At 44.6% G+C, this 22,086-nt stretch overlaps 1 protein-coding gene across 6 annotated transcripts in view; it reads right to left on the bottom strand.

The window, feature by feature from the left end:
* The window catches only part of ltk (leukocyte receptor tyrosine kinase), a 172,063-nt gene that overhangs the window by 135,385 nt on the left and 14,592 nt on the right, over positions 1 to 22,086 (bottom strand). For all 6 annotated transcript variants that reach the window (XM_090220640.1, XM_036962441.2, XM_036962442.2 and 3 more), the window contains 3 exons: positions 4,007 to 4,096; positions 771 to 920; positions 282 to 510 (listed from right to left, as the gene is read on the bottom strand). In XM_090220640.1, the coding sequence (XP_090076766.1) occupies positions 282 to 510; positions 771 to 920; positions 4,007 to 4,096 (469 nt within the window). The remainder of the gene's footprint in view (positions 1 to 281; positions 511 to 770; positions 921 to 4,006; positions 4,097 to 22,086) is intronic.

The following is a 22,086-nucleotide window of genomic DNA, read 5'->3' as shown; positions in this document are numbered from 1 at the left end:
TTCTTTCACTACTGTATTAGGTGGATGTGTATAGGATTCTGAGTTCACTGTCAGATTTCATCACTAAGAACGTACTCAAGATACATTGTAGAGTACCGTAAGTACCGTAAGTGAGTTACACATGGATGCAGTGTAGAGCTAGTACAGTAAATGCTACTACTGTAAGCATACAAAATAGAAATAGTTGAAAAGTTGTGTGGAATGTTCAAGTGAACAAGCATACAATTGAAACACAAATGGCTAAACATGAGCATAAAATCTAATCATAAGGCCTTGCTGACCTGGTGCCATCTTGGGCGCTGCCACTGAGAGCTGTTGTGCTGATGACAGATGCCGAGTCGACTGGTTTCACTAAGACTGAGAGGTTTCCAGCGGTGGGCCCTGACTCAAAGCGGGCCAGCTGCAGACGGCACAGCGGACCACTACTGTAGACCACTGGACTAGTGATGTTGTATTCACACTTTCTAGATGCCCTGGAGGCCGCAGAGGCACTCAAAAGCAGGAAGTGACCTAGAAAGGGAGGGAACCAGACAATAATTTCCCAGAAGTAAAAAAAAAAAAAAAATGTTGATTATAGAGCGAAACAACATTTTAAAATTGTTCCCCTTCTCTCTTGCCTGTTTTCCCAGCACTCAACACCATCTATCTAATGACTCCATTACGTCTCTCTGAATACAGTATACTACACCATGCTCTCTGTGAGATAAAAGGAGTACCACATTAAAAGTGTGAGTGAAAAACACAATTTGTGACTGTGCTTCCTCCCTTACCATCAGAGCTCCCCTCCGAATGGTCGCTGACCGGTCTCATGGCCTGTGTGCTGGATCTGTGTTGCTGTGGTGATGTGACCCTCCAATCATATCTGCTGCTGTGATTGGAGAAGCTCCAGGAGCAAGGCGATTCAAAATCACAGGAGGTAACTGCAGGAGTGAGGATAAAGAGTTTCATTAGGTCTGAGACTGACTCTATGGACCTGTCACACATTCTTGCTCAACACTGGCCACTGTAACTGTATGATACCATTAACATTGTACTGTATTCATTGACGTCAACATGGAACTCAAGAGGGAAACTACATCTGAAATAGATTTGTAATCAAATGAGTTGACAGCATTTATACAAATGAATGAAATGGAGACACAACCCACGGAAATAATTATCCTTATCTGATGCCAATTTAGGTCAACATGGCATCCTGCTTCAGAAGTATGACGAGATTTTTATTTATTTTACTAAGCAAGTCAGTTAAGAACAAATTGCCCTATGGGACTCCCAATCATGGCCAGTTGTGATACAGCCCAGGATCAAACCAGGGATCGATCCCAGGTCTGTAGTGACACCTCTAGCATTGAGATGCAGTGCCTTAGACCACTGCGCCACAACTCCTTAACTGTGTACTCCACTCCACCAATAGTTCCTTAGATGGGAAGAAGAAACTCCAAATGCCCATGGGTGAAATATGCAGAAATGAACCAAATCTCAGCGCAATTATCATTTGAAACCATTATGGTTTCAGTAAATTAGCTACAGTATAGACTTCATCTTCAACGACAGCATAGAATTGGAGTGATAATCTCATGATTGCTGACACATCCTCGGCACAGATACCACAGTTTGTGGGCATTACTGTTTCTACTGTAATTCTGAACACATTCAGACAAGCAATGCAGAGTGATCCACATAAGTGGTAACCTCACAGGGGTCAGTGACATTTTCCACTCATACCAAAGGAGCTCTCTGACATGCATCATCTGAGAGCACATTTACCAGACTCCGATAATGGCAATAAACAGACATCTCTGCCTACCTCCAAGAACAGCAGATACCAAACCAGATACAGCATATTCAGTAGAACATTTCTATTTAGTTTGACATTGAAAACTCTTTATAAAGCATCTCTGAGCCTTAACAAAAGGCCATCATTAAATATCAAATCCAAATCAAATGTGCCACATGCTTTGTAAACAATAGGTGTAGACTAACAGTGGAATGCTTATTTACAGGCCCTTCCCAACAATGCAGAGATAAAACAAGATGAGGAATAAATACACAATGAGTAACGATAACCTGGCTATATACACGGGGTACCAGTACCGAGTCGATGTGGAGGGGTACGAGGTAATTGTGGTAGATATGTACATATAAGTGACTAGGCAACAGGATAGATAATATGATAGATAACAGTAGCAGCAGCGTATGTGATGAGTCAAAAGAGTTGTGTAAAAGGGGGTCAATGCAGATAGTCTGGGTAGCTATTGGTTAACTATTTAATTCACTGGTGTCTGGAGTCTGCTACACTCACACAATCATGCACAAATTACTCATATCAGTACATATTCAGTACAGTTTCTACTCATCAACCAGAATTGACTAAAATGACCTTAGAAACCCTGCTTAGTGTATGGAGCTGTTATTGTCCATTTCAGACTAATTCCATTTGCGCTTGAACTTGCCTAAGGTGTAGTGCAGGAGATATCTAGCATTTCTCCAATAAGACACCAACAAAACAATTCAAAAGCATTTCATAGTTCAAACTAACAACGCTGCTTTGTGTCTGATGAAGCTTGTCATTTGTGAACGATCAGACATTGAAACAACTCCATTATCAGCAGAAGGGAATGTCAGTCTGGAAGAGGAAAATATACATTTTTAGGGGCTCCATAACTGGCATGGGGAATCTAACCAAGTGAATGTGTGAGGGTCCTGAAGGAGTGAAACCGTTCATAAGAAAGCCATCTGTAACGGCTTTCCTCCTCTTCTGAGGAGTATGAAAGATCGGACCAATATGCAGCGTGGTACGTGTCCATGTTAATATTTAATTAAACTGAACACACAAAAACAAAAATAATAAGAGAACGAACGAAAACGAAACAGTTCTGTCTGGTGCAGAGACACAGAGACAGAAAACAACTACCCACAAATCATAGTGGAAACACAGGCTGCCTAAGTATGGTTCTCAATCAGAGACAACGATTGACAACTGCCTCTGATTGGGAACCATACCAGGCCAAAAGCAGAAATACAAAACATAGAACAAAAACATAGAATGCCCACCCCAACTCACATCCTGACCAAACTAAAATAGAGACATAAAAAAAGGAACTAAGGTCAGGACGTGACACCATCCCTCTCTTCTGGGACGCGGAAATATCCTAATAGAAGTGGTTAGGTGGAAAATGTAATAAAATTGTTTTTATTGCATGCAGTTTGATGGGTTACTATAAATACAAGCATGCTTTTGTCATGAATAAACAAGGCAGATGAGACTTTTTGTGTTAAACTAAATTTCAAGACGGACACATTACAATGTTGTAAAAGCTGTGACAAACACTGTATTAGATTAGTGCTTTCAATTGTTTAATTCACTCTCTGCAGACCACACATACTACTGTCATAGCCGTCAAAAGAAGTGGACCAAGGTGCAGCTTGGTGAGCGTACATTTTCCTTTTGACTCAAAATGTCGCCAACAAAACAACAAACGAAAGACACAACCGTGAAGCTTACAGTGCATTAGTGCCACAAAACAAGTTAACTACCCACACTGAAGGAGGGAAAAAGGGCTAACTAAGTATGATTCCCAATCAGAGACAACGATAGACAGCTGTCCCTGATTGAGAACCATACCCGGCCAACACATAGAAACACAAATAAAGGACATAGAATGCCCACACAAATCACACCCTGACCAAACCAAAAAGAGACACCTAAAAAATGCTCTCTAAGGTCAGGGCGTGACAACTACTTACTACCTAAGAGAAATGGCAGCCCTATAAGGCAAACAATGAATAACGACAGACACCTGAGCCTTAATGACCCTGACACACATGCCCATTAATGACACTTAATAAGTTGGGTTCCGTACACACTTTCCATATTTCACTAACGATAGGGGAGAGTGTTCTACGCAACTGTGTCAATAATGTCAATAAGTCAATAATGAATTCTTCTCCTGGTCTGCTAATGACAAACAGCTTGCTGTGGCTGTGTCTAAGTGAATAGTCTTACTTTGGCTCTCGTCCTCAGGCCTCAAGCGATGGGGGAACATGAAGTTCTCCTCCAGGGACTTGTCCAATAAAGCATGGCTGGAGCTGCTAACTGAGAGAGCGAGAGCGAGCGAGAGAGCGAGAGAGCGAGAGAGCGAGAGAGAGAGAGCGAGAGCGAGAGCGAGAGAGAGCGAGAGAGCGAGAGAGCGAGAGAGCGAGAGAGAGCGAGAGAGAGAGAGCGAGAGAGAGAGAAACAAATGGTTAGATGATTACTGTTATTGACTGTGTGTCCCGACACCAGAGGATAGGTGGCTTACTCAAGTGTTCTCTGACGAGGCCTTTACATATAAATTGCACTCTGACATGTTGAATATAATGTAGCAGATGAATGTGGCCAAATGCTTGATGTTTTTGTTGTCCTACAGTTTCAATAATGAGTGTGAAGGCCACAGAAGATAATTGCTTGTCATATAACTTTGGGAAGGATCCATCTGAGTTCACAACGAGTTGTTGTCGCCTACGCATATGAACAAGATGTTTGTAAAAGGTGAGTTTGTACTGTAATAACACGAGGTTCATAACATTTATAAGGCATTATTAACAGGTTGTAAATACAAAACTTAAGAGGTACAGTATAGTATTTTGACTAGAGCAAAATTACCTAACATTACTTTAGAATGTTAGGTACCATCACTCATTAATTTATCTTTATGTACATATTCTTTATTCTTTATCCCTTTACACTTGTGTGTATAAGGTAGTAGTTTTGGAATGGTTAGTTAGATTACTCGTTGGTTATTACTGCATTGTCGGAACTAGAAGCACAAGCATTTCGCTACACTCGCAGTAACATCTGCTAACCATGTGCATGTGACAAATGCATTTGATTTGATTTTTTGATTTGATCATTTGTTTACATGGGCTGAAGTTAACAATCTGTTAACAACATGGCTTGAGTTCTACACAATAACCAAAAAGGGTTATTAAAAACTCCTTTGCCATGTTTGAAATGGGCACACATTGCTTTGGATAGTAGGATCAAAGTAGATCAACTATTGGTACTATTACATTAAGCTCTGTTTTGAAATAAGTCATTTTTATGGAACCCATTTTTTTTTAATAGCCCAATTTAGCTCTCATGAAAAACCGGGACAATAAGTTCAATACAAGGTAACCATTACAGAACAGCTCAGAACCTTCTCTCTGGATTGCAATACAGTATATTGAGACCTCGCATTGCTATATACATTATTATCACCACCTTTGATTAAACACAACCCCTGTCTTCGGGCCTGTTTTAATCTTGGCAATAAAACCTCCACTTGTTTATAGAGGATTGAACATTAAGATATGTATCTTAATCGTATTAGTTAGGAATGCCTCCTCCCTGAATCTGTCTGTCCTTAGATTTCAATAACATCAGCTGAACTTAATTATCAAGTAATCCCTTTGGCTACGGCTTGTCCACACTTACTCAGTTAAATGAGGGTGGAGGGGGATCAGGCTTGAATTTATACATCCTGGTCAGTGAGATTTACATTCAAATAAAACACTTGGAAAAACAAATTCTGGAAAACATATTTAAATGCCCTTTAATCTTCTGCCACAGGAAGCATACAAGGTAATCCGGGATCTCAAGGCAGCTAGGTTTTCAGAATGTGTTAAAAAGAAAATATATATATAAATAAACTATTCACAGAAGGGCCATAAACAAGATCAGGCAGCAGAGAATATTGCAAGTGTGAGAGCTCTGTTTTACCAAGGTACATACAGTAGGCCTACATTACCAGAAGTTTCACAGAGTGAGAGGCAGCAGAATAAGAATACCAGCAAGAATATCTATGCAAACAACATGAAGAGTTGCCTCATGCACAGCCCACAGAAAGCACTCCTCTCCCAAACACTCTATTTTATATGCATCGTGTTCTTTCTGAACAGGGTGCAACATCAGCACTGTTACAGTAAACCCTTCGAGGCTTAGGAATTCTAACACAAAGACCTGAATAAAGCCCTACTCAAGTTTCCTGATCCCTCTGACTCAAGGCTCCAGGCTACCGACACGCTTTACATCTCTGACTCGCCAAACAGGAACTCAGCCGAAGTGATTGAAACAAATCAAATGTGTATAAACAGATTCATTATAGACAACAAGCCCGATTCAAAACAACGATTGACGATTTTTAACTACAAAGTCACACAAAAATAAACTCGACATGACAGTTTTAGCTCAATGGAGTAGAGGGCCGGAAACAGGACATAACGCCAACAATCAGAGCCCTGGGGGTTAATGGACAAATCATGTGACACACCCCACGGTCCAATTAGGATCAACACACACTAACAGGAATAGGGGTTTTCAATGGGGGTCAGCATAACTCAACCTCACAAGACTGGACAAAAGAGACAATAAAAATAAGCCAATACTAGCATCGCGTCATTCTAAAGATTGACGCCTGTATGAAAAGCTCACATGACAATAGACAGTCTGTATGTTGCCAGATGCTGAAGAAAAACATATGAGACATGGCCATGCTTGTGAAATTGGATTATAAAAAAAAAGCAGCTCACTAAATGAAGTAGGCTGTAACTCTATTGGTTACGATGCCATTTTTAATATTGTATAAAAACAGATGTTTCACTGCAAACACCAACATATTTTCTCAGCTTAGATGCCTTATTTGCCGTTTGTCACACCAGCCTTCGCTTTGGCTCCCCCTCCTGTCCAGCTCAGGCGTTAGGCGTCGACGGCCTTCTAGCTGCTGCCGAACCTACTCCTGGCAAACGCCCTTCACTCATCCACCCCGTACTTGTCTCGTCATCATTACACACACCTGGTTCCAATCCCCACTCTATCACTGTATATACATACTCCCTCTGCCATTTGTCTTCGTCGGACATTGTAAATGTTACTTGTTTTCCTGAGAGGAATCTCTCCTACTATTTCCTGAGTACTTTACATTTTGCACTTTGGGTTCGCCCTGGGCCTTTTTGTATATGAACATATATTTTGAGCACAACAAAGTTTGGGTTTCGTCCCACTTTGATCTATGGTGCTTAAATAAATTCAGTAGTTCTAAACCTGCGACTGCCTCCTGCCTACTCCTCTCTACACCAGTGACAGAATAACCGACCCAAGAAAACAGGAAGCAGCAGGACATCCCGACCTCTCAGCTGTATGAGCAAAGCTCCACCACCACAACTGGTGCCTGGAGCGCCTCGGGACTGCCATGGACGAGGTGCTTCGGGCTGTACGCCAAATACAGGCTACACCACCACCTTCCCAGCTCCCCGCGGTTGTTCCAGCCACCCCACCACCATCACCTAGTCCAATGAGCAACATCCACCTGCCGCTCCCCAAGGGGTTTGACGGCACCCAAGCTCAATGTAGGGGGTTTCTCCTGCAGTGTGACCACCACCTGGCCCGTCATGCCGGGATGGCCTCTGAGAGGGACAAGGTAGCCTTGGTGATCTTGGTGCTGACAGGCTGGGCTCTGGAGTGAGCGCACATCATCTGGGAGAGGGACGGACCACCCTACAGAGGGCTGAGAGGGAGGTGAGCGTCTCCTCCGTATACGCCAGGGGTACAGAACAGCGTCAGAGTACGTTCTGGATTTCCGGACGGTGGCTTCGTCCACTGGCTGAAACGACCAGGCCCTGTTGACGGTTTTCCTTATCCGGCTACAGGCGGACATCCAGACCGAGCTGGCCTGTTGCGATGAGGGCCTCACGCTGTACCAGCTCATCACCATGACAATCTCCTGCGTGCCCTTTGCCGCCCATCCCGGGGGTTCGGGTATCTCCCAGGAACCTCCAGCGAGATTGAGCCCATAGAGGTGGGCACGACGCACCTTCACCCTGAGGGACGCCAACAGCAACATCAACAGGGTCTCTGCTCCTACTGCGGGACCACCCCTGTAACACCTGTCCCAGAAGGAGAACCAGGTGATTAAGCAACAGGCAGAAGAGCACTCCTGCACCTTCAGAGTTAGGCATGGACGTGCCTTGCTCCTCTCTGTCCACCCAGCCCGTCCTTCTCCCTGTCACCTTCCCTAACTATCCTGGCCCCCCACTGAGTCCTGCCCTAGTGCTGCAGGCAATTTCCTAGACCGGTCAGTGGCCTTATCATTGCGCATTCCTCTAGACCCTTTTTAACTCCTATCCCAGTCCTTGCCCTAGACAACCGTCCCCTCGGAACAGGACTGGTGTGCCAGACCACGATTCCCATTTCCCTCACATTTACTCACAACCACCTTAAACTCTCCTGCACACCGTGCAGTTTTAGGTTTCAGGGGAGATGTCTCTGTGTCAATCTGTGCCACCTCTGTGGAAACCACCCACGTCCCTAACCCTATGGAGCACCGGGACCTACAGGTGGCCTTTTCAAAGACTCGTGCCACGTGCTTTCCCCCCACATCGCTCATGGGACTGCAATATCGACCAACTGTCTGGTTCTAACCTCCCGCGTGGGCACATCTACCCTCTCTCACATGCAAAGACCGAAGCCATGGAGGCCTATGTCCAGGGGGCGCTGGACTAAAGATTAATTTGTCCGTCCACCTCTCTGGCCGCCTCCAACTTCTTTTGTGTGAAGAAGGAGAGAGGTCTCCGCCCCTGTATCGATTACCGGATACTGAGTAAAGCAACTGTTAAATTCAGTTATCCCCTGCCTCTCATACCCACTGTGATCGAACAGATGCACGGTGCTAAGGGGGATGAATGGAAGACCGCCTTCAGCACCAGCACCGGGCACTACGAATACAGGGTAATTTTATTTTATTTTTATTTTACCTTTATTTAACCAGGCAAGTCAGTTAAGAACAAATTCTTATTTTCAATGACGGCCTGGGAACAGTGGGTTAACTGCCTGTTCAGGGGCAGAACGACAGATTTGTACCTTGTCAGCTCGGGGGTTTTGAACTCACAACCTTCCGGTTACTAGTTCAACGCTCTAACCACTAGGCTACCCTGCCGCCCTAATGCCCTACAGCCTGACAAATGCAACATCAGTGGTTCAATAATTTATTAACGAGGTGTTTAGAGACATGTTGGGTTGCTGGGTAGTGGTGTACATAGACGGCATCTTGGTGTACTCCACTACACGCGAGCAACAAGTCTCCTGTCAGGTCCGTTTTGGAGAGGCTGAGAGGGCATCACCTGTACGCCAAGGCGGAGAAGTGCTTTTTCTTTCAGCAGGCGATCTCTTTCCTGGGCTATCGGATATCCACTGCGGGAGTGGAGATGGAAGAGCAGAGGGTCAGTGCAGTATTGTCCTGGCCTGTTCCATCCAACATCAAGGCGGTGCAGCGCTTCCTTGGTTTTGCTAACTATTTCATGCGCTTCATTAGGGTTTTTAGCACAGTGGTGGCCCCTCTCACCTCCCTACTGAAGGGAGGTCCTCGACAGCTGTGCTATACTGGGGAGGCCAACGAAGCCTTCCGTGCGCTCGAGGAACATTTTACTGACGCACCTGTTCTGGCTCACCCTGACCCATCTCTGCCCTTCATCGTGGAGGTGGACGCCTCTGAGGTTGGAGTTGGGACTGTTCTATCCCAATCGCACTGAATCGCCGCCTAAACTCCATCCATGCGCCTTCTATTCACGGAAGCTGTCTCCCGCAGAGCGGAATTACGACGTGGGGGATCGTGAGTTGTTGGTCGTCAAGAAGGCGCTGAACACATGGCAGCACTGGCTGGAGGGTGCTAAACACCCATTCCTTGTCTGGAAGGACCACAAGAACTTGGAGTACATTCGAGCAGCGAAGAGACTGAACCCGCGTCAGGCCAGGTGGGCCCTATTCTTCGCCAGGGTTGACTTTACCCTCTCCTACCGGTTGGGATCAAAGAACATTAAGGCCAATGCATTGTCCCGGGTGCATGACACAGAGGATCGGAGGGAGAAAGTGACACCCATTATTCCCCTGTCCTGCACCGTGGCTCCTGTCGTGTGGAATGTGGACAGGGACATCCGTCGAGCACTGCGACAGGAGCCCTCACCTAACCACTGTCCCGAGGGGCGTATCTACATGCCGTCTCCTCCCTGGGCACATACAGCACTTTTGGGGCACCTGGGTATAGCCCATACTATCAACTGGCTCTTCGCCAAGTACTGGTCGCCCACCTTGGCCTGGGACGTCCAGGTTTAAGTCTCTTCCTGCTTGACCTGCACACAAAGCAATACACCTAGGGACCTCCAGTATGGCAAACTCCACCCACTGCCGGTTCCACAATGACCTTGGTCTCATCTCTCCGTGGACTTTGTCACAGACCTTCCCCCCTCAGAGGGGCACACCACCATCCTGGTTGTTGTGGACTGGTTTTCCAAAGCCTGTCTGGTCTCCCTACGGCCCTGCAAACTGAGGAGACTCTCTTTTCTCATGTCTTCCTGCACTACGGGTTCCCGGAGGACATCGTGTCTGACCCTGGTCCTCAGTTCACCTCCCGTGTCTTGAAGGCTTTCATGGAATGACTGGGGGTCATGGTCAGCCTCACCTAAGGGTACCGTCCCCAATCAAATGGGCAGGGAGAAAGGGTATATCAGGAACTGGGTAGGTACCTTCGTAGTTACTGTCAGAACCGGCCAGGGGAGTGGGCTGCGTTTCTGCCTCGGGAAGAATACGCACAAATCTCCCTCCGTCACTCCTCCACTAACCTCACACCCTTTCAGTGTGTTCTAGGCTATCAGATCAAGGTTCCTGCGGTGGACGATTGGTTCCAGTGCGCCGAGGAGGTATGGAACACCACGCACACCCGTCTCCAGTGCATCGTCCTCCAGCAGAAGGCGTAGGCTGATTGTCACTGCAGTGTGGCCGCGGTCTTTCACCCCGGTGACAGGGTCTGGCTTTCTACGAAGGACCAGCCCCTCCGCCTGCCCAGCCCGTCGTTTGTGGGGCCGTTCAAAGTCCTGAGGAGAGTCATTGAGGTGACGTACAGATTACAGCTTCGTCAATTACCGTATCACCCTAATTTCATGCATCTCTCCTCGGGACGGTGGAAGCTGGTCCCTTGTCTCATGCTGGACCCCACAATGCACCTCCCGCTCTCTTGGACTTCGAGGGGGCCCCCGACATACTCCGTCCACAGTCTGTTGGCTCATGGCATTGTGGGGGGCTTCTCCAGTACTTGGTCGACTGGGAGGGGTACGGTCCCAAAGAGCGGTGCTGGGTTCTGGCGTGGGACATCCTGGATCGTTCTCTTATTCGGGACTTCCACAGGCATCGTCCAAGCACTGCGTCTCCGGGGTCATCCCCAAGGTCGGCAGCGCACCGCTGCTGGAGCAGCGCCTCGGGGGAGGGGCGGGGGTTACTGTCACACCAGCCTTTGCTTTGGCTCCCCCTCCTGTCCAGCTCAAGCATTCGGCAATAATCGACAGCACCATAGTGAACAAAGGGCACATATACGCAAATACAATCAGTGGGAATAGGGGCCAGGTGTGCTCAATGAAAGTTCCAGAGGGATCTGTGACAGTACCCCGTCGCAGCGTCGTCGGACGGGCCATTCCTGCTGTCTCCCTTAATGGTCGATTATTCTGTGACGTTGGCATGAAGGATCGGGAGACAGACGCAGACGTAATAGGGTTTTTATTTAGCCCAAATTACGGTGTGCCGTAGAAAGGCACGGGGACAAAGACCAAACAAACACGTACACAAAACACAGGGTTGAAATCCAAACAAAAGAGCCAGGAGTACCATAAAATAAATACACACGGGCACAATGATTATCTCACGGGACAAGACCCGTAATCATCTACACAATCCACAAGGGCACGAAAGCCCAAAACACACAACACAGGTACTTACACGCACCAACGGACATAGTAACAATAATCGTCAGCACCATGGTGAACAAAGGGCACATAAACTCAAAAAAGAAACGTCCTCTCCGCTGTTAACTGTGTTTTTTTCAGAAGACTTAACGTGTAAATATTTGTATGAACATAAGATTCAACAACAGACATAAACTGAACAAGTTCCACAGACATGTGACTAACAGAAGCGAGAAACGCGAATCGGACCATGACCCCTGGTGAGATAAAACCGTGACTCATCAGCGAAGAGCACTTTTTGCCAGTCCTGTCTGGTCCAGCAACGGTTGGTTTGTGCCCATAGGTGACATTGTTGCCGGTGATGTCTGGTGAGGGCCTGGCTTACAACAGGCCCTCAAGCCCTCAGTCCAGCCTCAGCCTATTGTGGACAGTCTGAGCACTGATGGAGGGATTGTGTGTTCCTGGTGTTCCAACTCGGGCAGTTGTTGTTGCCATCCTGTACCTGTCACGCAGGTGATGTTCGGATGTACCGATCCTGTGCAGGTGTTGTTACACGTGGTCTGCCACTGCGATGGCGATGGCGATTAGCTGCCCGTCTCGTCTCCCTGTAGTGCTGTCTTAGGCATCTCACAGTACGGACATTGCAATTTATTGGCCACATCTGCAGTCCTCATGCCTCGTTGCAGCATGCCTAAGGCACGTTCACACAGATGAGCAGGAACCCTGGGCATCTTTTTTTAGTGTTTTTCAGAGTCAGTAGAAAGGCCTCTTTAGTGTCCTAAGTTTTCATAACTGTGACCTTAATTTTCTACCGTCTGTAAGATGATAGTGTCTTAATGACAGTTCCACAGGTGCATGTTCATTAAACCCTTTACAATGAAGATCTGTGAAGTTTATATACAAATACAATCAGTTGGAATAGGGGCTAGGTGTGCGCAATGAAAGTTCCAGAGGGATCCGTGACAGGTTCACCCTGTGACTTTTTGTTTATGAAGATATATTTTGAGCACAACAGCATTTGGTTTTTGTCCGGCTTTGATCTATGGTGCTTAAATAAATTCAGTAAACCTGCGACAGCCTCCTGCCTACTCCTCTCTATACAAGTGACACCATTTGCCATTTGGCTTCAAAATAAAGCAATTGTTGGTTCAATTTAACAGTTGGCATGTTTTATTGAAGACACTAAAATGCATAAATTGATGTTTACTTTGGGGCGTTGGCTTCTTCGCTAGCTACTGACTATCAAATGAAGCAAAGATGTTTCCAGAGTAAGGGATTGTTTGACTGTTTACCGTCACATGTGCGGTTCAAAGCTGAGATGACGCCCTAAGATTGGCTCTAAAAATGTAACAAAAGAAAAATATATTCAATCATCAACCACAGGATATCTGGTCATCTTCAGAAATGAAAGGAATGGATGATCTGGCTCATTAGCTAGTGCAGGCCCAGCCTCAAAGCAGAATCTGTGATTCAGGTCCAGGCTGTGTCGTGTGCAAGCTACTCCAGCTGCACAGGCGACGGAGCACATTTGACGGTGACAGCTGGGCCTGCTTAGCCAACCAGCTCCACGGCTCCACACTGCCAACACGCTCCTAAGCAGACCCGTCTCTCCTCTACTCCTCTACATCATGCAGCAGAACAACGTCTTCTTACATCCTCTGTTCCCTGCTGAGTCATCCACTGGAAGACCATCCGCCTGCTTCCGAAAGGCTTTATCCCCTCTGGGGAAGAGTAATGTCAACTTACACTATAGCCCCATGATCTAAGACAACACCCCACGGTCTGAAGACAAAGATGGTATTCCACAGCATTTCAACTCAATTACACAAACCTGGATTTAGTTCAACTTCAAAAGGTAGTGCCTGATGTACCGGGCACGCACTACAAAAACCCCATACTTGGTAGAAATGTTTACTGTTGATAACAGCCTTTTGTGTATGTTTGAGCGATTTGAATGGTTTACATGTGTTCCATTTCACCTCACACCTTTCATGCTCTGAGATCTGTGAAACAGAACAAACACCTACAGTAAAACATTTAAATTGTCACACAAAATGGACTGGATATTTAGTTCAGGGAACACTGTAGCTTACAGTACATTCTCACACCGGAGCGTTTTGCTCCTTATATTTTCAGTCTTTTGTTCTTTCCAAGGGTTCCAGTACATAGTGGATTATGATATGGTAATACATCAGTACAGAGCTATTTCAGATATTTCCAAATTGTATTCTGACCAAAAGGGTGCCCAAAATGTATAATACTTGATATCATCTGTAGGAAAATTAACTCATTCACAGAAAAGGTCTTTAGAAGGGAGCAATTTTTTTTGCAATGTTGTTTTAATGAAATCCACATCCTAAGGCATGGTTTGTTGTAAAGGGACATCAACTAGAATCAGTGGTCTGCATCATTCCCAACTGACACCAGTTTACATCCTGCTTAAGTCATGCACTGTCTATTCATGCAGAAACGCCTAAACATATCAGATGTCTCACACATGTTGGTGTTAAAAGCTCTGCAGGATGTACAGGAGCTGGTGCTGTACCCACTAAGAGGGTATGTCCAGAGGGATATCCTAATAATAAAGCTTTGGCAGTGCATGGGCAATTTACTGACGCTAAAAGGCATAAACCATGGTGCTATTCTTCCAATGGACCATTGAATGCCTGTCACAGTGATACAACTCACTCATCGTCACCATCTTTCCTAAGTCGCCAGAAAAGCCTCAATTTACTATCAAGGCAAAAAGAAAAAAGCTCTGGTAGAGAAAGAGTCCAAAATCATATCACAAATGTTCTGAGCATCAGCCTTGCCTTTTTCTAATCTAGTTTAAGAAAGTTCAATCAGGAAGGCTGGTCCGAATGCTCATTTAACTTCATCCAGTAGGCTTAACATAATTCACTTTGTTTCCTTTTCTACGGGCGTATTGGGAATGAATACAAATGTATCATCAACATAGCGTCTTGTTTCTTCTCCTCGTTCCTATGAGCCATGTGTGGAATGTCATTCACCTATTTACCTCATAGCCTTTAAGCACGGCACAATAATGCACATTCATCACGCTGGCTGTTTAACCTCCGGGCTCACTCTTGCAATTAGCACCTTCCTCTCTCTCAGCCAATGGGCTTAAATCTTGGGATGTATTTAAAATGTCCACCTACGCTCGTTCTCTCACTTTTCGACAACCATCCACCTCCTCACCACCACCAGCTATAATAACCTTAAGGCCTGTCATCAGCGGGGGAAAGGAGTTCCAAAGATGGAAACCAGCAGACCCGCATAGGGCTACCTGCCATCACATCATCTGGCTCCGAGGATCTTCCCTTGGAGACAAGACCATTCCCCAAACCATTTATTAAAATGTCATAACGCATTCCGTCATTGTTGTTCATTCGGTTAGGCCTGTGCTCGATTGAATTAGCTGAAGGTCCAAGTAGTAGTCTTCATTTAGCCAATAACTACGACTTTGATGAACGTACCAAGGCTTGCCAAATGGAATCTTCAGTATTCACAAAGGAACGTTTCTGTAGTGATGTGGCCAGGATATTTAAACCTGACAAATGAGTTTGGTGCTGATCCGACACACTTCCTTCAAACACATTGAACCACAAGGGTATACTTTATCACCATTTAACGAAAACGAGGAGGGATAAGACTCCCATGAGCTTAAAATAGGAAGTAACCCTTGGACATTGGGGTCCCTTGTAAAAATAGATTATCGATTTGATTCCAAGTGTAATCCTTTTCTATTCTAAAATGTTATGATACTGTATATTGTGTATCCACGCATGCTTAGGGACTCGTACAATACAGCTTCAGCATCAATATAATATCTACAGCATGATCTAACTCAGAGCCATTAGTGTCCTCCTAAGTGAAGCAGTTATGTTTGACCTTGAATTCAAACCAGCTCCAGAGGCTAAGGAGTATCTTGGAAGAAGAGGAGACAGACAGTGGAGTCACGGATAAACAGAGCAGCACATGTGTTGAAAGCACATCTGTTGAACACATCTGTTCTCTTCATTAGAAGTGCTTGACATTCATTAGGTTCCAGGACAGTGAAACCGCACCGCGCTCTTCACCAAGCCTGTCAACAGGAATGTTTTCCTCATTAACTGAAGGCTTTTGCATTCCTGTCATATTAAATAGAGCTGAGATGAAGCAGTTCTGTTCCTTACCCTGTATAGAGGTAATAATGATCAAATATAACAAGGGATTATGTCCTGCAGTCAACTTCCTTCAAACACTATACTGTACATTAGTGGAATGAAAACAGGTTAATATGGCTCTTCCTGACTGGTATCCATTCAGGGAGGAATATTGCCCTTTTCATTTATTCCACTACAGCAGGGAGACTGACAAAATCCAGCAACTTAACTGGTCAGCCTATGTTAATTAGGTCTACTCTGTTAGTCGGTGACTGGTACTAGGTTTACTGTGGTTACAGACTTAAGGAGCACTGGAGTCAACCAAAAACATATTTTGCTGAAACTCATTGTTCTAAAAGACGAGGAAGATGTCAATCTGAAGAATTCAAGCCCTATTAATAGGAAGTTAGAGCATGTTTTTAGACATAGAGAACCAAACCTATGACAACAGAACATTGAATTCCAAAACATGGTCATGACCCACCACAGGAAATTGTGTTTTAGGTTTTATTTTCTTGCTCATTCCAGACATATCGTATGGGGCTGTCCACCAGAACTCTGACGCACGCCACTGACACATCGAGGAGAACAGTGCTGCAGAAAATCAAGTACACAGGAGACTGGGCTCTTGTGATTACAGATATCCTCAAGAGCCCAGAGGTAAAACTCAGCAGAATCTGCTCTCTGTTAATCAGCCAGCCAAAATACCACGACAGTGTTTTCATGCTAGTGAAAATTGGCAATTTCCAAAGGCGTTTGTTCAGGGGGAACCCTAGCTCTGGACAGACCACAGACAGGATGGAAATATCCAGGCCTCCAGCTGTAATAAGTTCCTCTTTGTTTTTCAAACTAAACACAACTGGGGACAGGGTCTGTGCTGCAACTTGTCTCATCCTTTTCTACCCAGAGAGACTATTTGACCACTAGGAAAAACATGCCTACCGCACCGCAAGACCATAACAAAATACAGGGTCTGTTGTTGGAGCAAAATGCTGGTCTTCTCCCTCCCCACTTCTAAGGACCTATTCATATGCAGTGAATCAGGCTTTTGGCATTTCCCAAAAATTACACCATAATTCAATTTATAATTTAATTGGTTGCAGCTAGGCTTGAATTAGATTCAGGGGTTCCTCAGACCTCAGACCCCTGTCCTTCCATTTACACTAAAAGCCCACATCATCCAGACATTCTGCCCCCCCCCCACCCCCCCCCACACACACACACACACATCCTCTCTAACCCCCATCCATCCACTCACCTCATCACAACCTCGCTTTCCCATTAATACATTGTAAAGTGAGGTTTTATATAATCTTCAGTTCTTGCCATTTTTAGAGGACTTTGTTCAGGAGGGACAGGAAGGAAATATGAGCCATCACAACCACCACAACCTCGCTTTCCCATTAACACATTGAAATCTATATGCTATGATGACATACATCAGAGATTCAAGATTGATAAAAACACATCTGGACAAATTCGGGAATAAGTTTGGGTGTGAGGACGAGTCGGAAATGGGTCACTGCAGCACCACTGCCGTATTCGCTTGTTACCTTAGCTAAACATGAGCACAATTCCCACCTGTATTTACAGACCCGCCTACCCAAACTCGTGACTTCTTGAGAGAGTTGAGGAGTCTCCCCAGAATTTTTTTGCTGAATATCAGAGAAAAGCTGACATTCTCCCCAGACTTTGTGCCGTTGCCTATAGGTTTACGCTGCTCCAAGTTCGGGGATATCCGAGACTATGCATAATGTTGGTCAAATTATATTATATGACCAAAGGTATGTGGACACCTGCTCGTCAAACATCTCATTCCAAAATCATGGGCATTAATATGGAGTTGGTCCCCCTTTGCTGCTATAACAGCCTCCACTCTTCTGGGAAGGCTTCCCAATAGATGTTGGAACATTGCTGTGGGGACTTGCTTCCATTCAGCCACAAGAGCATTAGTGAGGTTGGGCGATTAGGCCTGGCTTGCAGTCGGCGTTCCAATTCATCCCGAAGGTGTTTGATGGGGTTGAGGTCAGGGCTTTGTGCAGGCCAGTAACATTCTTTCACACAGATGTCGATAAACCACAGAATCGTCTACAATGTCATTGTATGCTGTAGCATTAAGATTTCCCTTCACTGGAACTAAAGGGCCAAGCCCGAACCATGAAAAAAAGCTCCAGATAATTTTTATGTCTCTATTTTGGTTTGGTCAGGGCGTGAGTTGGGGTGGGTATTCTATGTTCTATGTTGTGTAGTTCTATGTTTTAGCCAGGTAGGGAAGCACAGAATCGTCTACAATGTCATTGTATGCTGTAGCATTAAGATTTCCCTACACTGGAATTAAAGGGCCAAGCCTGAACCATGAAAAAAAGCCCCAGACCATAATTTGTCCTCCACCAAACTTTACAGTTGACTCTATGCATTGGGGCAAGTAGCTGTCACGCCCAGACCTTAGAGATCCTTTTTATGTTTCTATTTTGGTTTGGTCAGGGCCTTAATTTGGGGTGGGTATTCTATGTTCTATGTTGTGTAGTTCTATGTTTTGGCCAGGTAGGGTTCTCAATCAGGGACAGCTGTCTATCGTTGTCTCTGATTGAGAACCATACTTAGGCTGCCCTTTTTCCCACCTGTGGTTGTGGGAAGTTGACTTTGTTTAGGGAACATAGCCTTTAGCTTCACGGTTTGTTATTGTAGTGTTTATTGTTTTGTTCTGCGTCATTTTCCAAATAGAGAGAAAATGTACGCTTACCACGCTGCACCTTGGTCCTCTTCCTTCAACAGTCGTGAAACGTGATTCATCACTCCAGCGAACGCGTTTCCACTACTCCAGAGTCCAATGGCGGCGAGCTTTACACCACTCTAGCCGACACTTCGCATTGCGCATGGTGATCTTAGGCTTGTGTGCGGCTGCTCGGCCATAGAAACCCATTTCATGAAGCTCCCGACGAACAGTTCTTGTTCTGATGTTGCTTCCAGACTCAGTTTGGAACTCGGTAGAGTGTTGCAACCGAGGACATCGCTTCAGCACTCAGCGGTCCCATTCTTTAAGCTTGTGTGTCTTACCACTTCGTGGCTGTGCTGCTGTCACTCCTAGACGTTTCCACTTCACAATAACAGCACTTACAGTTGACCAAGGCAGCTCTAGCAGGGCAGACATTTTACAAACTGACTTCTTGGAAAGGTGGCATCCTATGACGGTGCCATATTGAAAGTCACTGATCTCTTCAGTAAGGCCATCCTACTGCCAATATTTGTCTATGGTGATTGCATGGCTGTGTGCTCGATTTTATACGCCTGTCAGCAACGGGTGGGGCTGAAATAGCCAAATCGACTAATTTGAAGGGTTGTCCAGATACTTTTGTATATATACTGTAGATGGCATCATCTGGTTAGAAATGGTGAGAACCTTTAAATTCTGCATTAAAATCAACAATTCCATAGTGAGTCATGCAATCTACGGTACAGAAGGTCATCATTTAATAGACGTGTCAGTCTGTACTCCATTCAGGGAGGCCTGCAATCTAACTGCTTCAATCATTCACTTAACATACATTTAGGGATTGTTTAACTGAAAACATGTTGAAAGTCTTTATCATTTAGAATAATATCTAAAAGGGGTAAATACATTTTCATAGCCTGGTTTTGATTATCCACCTGGAAATGGCTCATCACTGGCTTATGAAGGAGCAGAAGCATGCCATGGACAGTTTTGTACACTAAATCAGATGCTTACCTATTGGGAGCACTACTTTATTTAATAAAATACAATTTAATACAACTTTAATACATATTTGTTTAAGAAAAATACATTTCCATCTTCACTCTGGTGAATTATCCTTCTTCCTGTTTTGTCTTTCGTTCTTCTATAGTCTAGTTATTTTGGTCTGTTATTTAGAAGTGTTCTGTTGTTTTTTGGTTTAAAAATTATGTCCAGTAGGTCCAGGTATTTACAAGGGGGTCAGGTTTCAATTGAATTTTAGCTGTTATTTGTTCCATATCTTGGATATCTTGGATTTCGTTGGTTATGTTGGTCTAGTCCTGGATGGTTGGTATCTGAGGTGATAGCTAGTGTCTTGTTATTGCTTTCTTACTTCTGGCCAACAAGATGTTATATAGCGGGCCTCCTAAGGCACTACAGACCCTGGTTCATTCCCAGGCTGTGTCACAACTGGCCATGTTCGGGAGTCCCATAGGGCGGCGCACAATTGGCCCAGTGTCGTCCGGGTTAGTGGAGGGTTTGGCTGGGGTAGGCAGTCATTGTAAAATAAATAAGATTTTGTTCCTAACTGACTTGCCTAGTTAAGAAAAAAAATATTGGGCCATGTGTTTAGCAGATGTAAAGCACATCAGATAGTAAAACGTTGTCATTCACTACTTAAGAATTCGAACATGTCTGAATATGCCATCACTCATTATTTCCCACTAATTGAGCTTTAGGAGCAACAAGCTACAAAATGATTTGCATCAAAGGCACCATCTGCAGTATATTATTGTGTTTTCTAAAATGTCCTTGAGTCTTTAAAGAGTTTTCATACTCTTCCTCTTTATTCAAATATATTCACACACCGCGTTAATTGCTAATTGGAGACAGGATTCACAATTAGCTGCTTACTTAAATGAACAGCCCATCTGTTCAATTACATTGACGATTCATTCAGTAAAAAATAAAACTATTAATATGGCATCATAATAAACAGATTCAAGTGAGAATCAAAGTATTGGAGGTTATAGAGCACAGCGTAATTGAAAAATATTCATACCCCTTGACCCTTGAACACGTTTTGTTACGTTACAGACTTATTCTAAAATTAATGAAAACATTTTAAAATCCACATCAATCTAAACACAATACCTCATGGTGACAAAGCAAATCCAGGTTTTTATACATTTTTGCAAATGTATTACAAATTAAGAATAGGAATACCTTATTTACATAAGTAATCAGACACTTTTCTATGAGATAAGGTGCATCCTGTTTCCATTGATCATCCTTGAGGTGTTTCTACAACTTGATTGGAGTCCACCTGTAGGAAATTCAATGATTGTACATTATTTGGAAAGGAACACACCTATCTCTATACAATTCCCCACAGTTGACAGTGCATGTCAGAGCAAAAACCAAGCAATAAGGTCAAAGGAATTTTCCACAGCACTCCGAGTCAGGATTTTGTCGAGGCGCATATCTGGTGAAGGGTACCAGAAAAAGGCACATGACAGCTCGCTTGGAGGTTGCCAAAAGGTACCGAAAGGACTCACGGACCATGAGGAACAAGATTCTCTGGTCTGATGAAACCAAGATTGAACTATTTGGCCTGAATGCCAAGCGTCACGTCTGGAGGAAACCTGGCAACATCTTATGGTGAAGCATGGGGGTAGCAGCATCATGCTGTGGGGTTGTTTTTCAGCAGCAGGGACTGGGAGACTAGTCAGGTTTGAGAGAAAGATGAACGAAACAAAGTACAGAGAGATCCTTGATGGAAACCTGCTCCAAAGCGCTCAGGACCTTAGACGGGGGCGAAGGTTCATCTTCCAACAGGCCAACAACCCTAAGCACACAGCCAAGACAACGCAAGAGTGGCTTCGGGACAAGTCTCTGAATGTCCTCGAGTGACCAGCCAGAGCGAGCCCAGACTTGAATCCATCTCGAGACACCTGAAAATAGCTGTTCAGTGTCACTACCCATCCAACCTGACAGAGCTTGAGAGGATCTGCAGAGAAGAATGGGAGAAACACCCCAAATACAAGTCTGTAATCGCTGCCAAAGGTGCTTCAACAAAGTACTGAGTAAAGGCTCTGAATACTTATGTACAGTTGAAGTCGGAGGTTTACATATACCTTAACCAAATAAATTTAAACTCAGTTTTTCACAATTCCTGACATTTAATCAGAGTAAAAATTCCCTGTTTTATGTCAGTTAGGATCACCACTATTTTAAGAATGTGAAATGTCAGACTAATAGTAGAGAGAATGATATATTTCAGCTTTTATTTCTTTCATCACATTCCCAGTGGGTCCGAAGTTTACATACACTCAATTGGTATTTGGTAGCATTGCCTTGAAATTGTTTAACTTGGGTCTAATGTTTCGGGTAGCCTTCCAAAAGCTTCCCACAATAAGTTGGGTGAATTTTGGCCCATTCCTCCTGACAGAGCTGGTGTAACTGAGTCAGGTTTGTAGGCCTCCTGGCTCGCACACACTT

Source organism: Oncorhynchus mykiss, chromosome 25 (genome assembly GCF_057628025.1).
Source record: "Oncorhynchus mykiss isolate SJ-2025 chromosome 25, ASM5762802v1, whole genome shotgun sequence".
Lineage (NCBI taxonomy): Eukaryota > Metazoa > Chordata > Actinopteri > Salmoniformes > Salmonidae > Oncorhynchus > Oncorhynchus mykiss.
The sequence above is the reverse complement of the archived record's forward strand: the minus strand, read 5'-3'. Positions and strand labels throughout refer to the sequence as shown.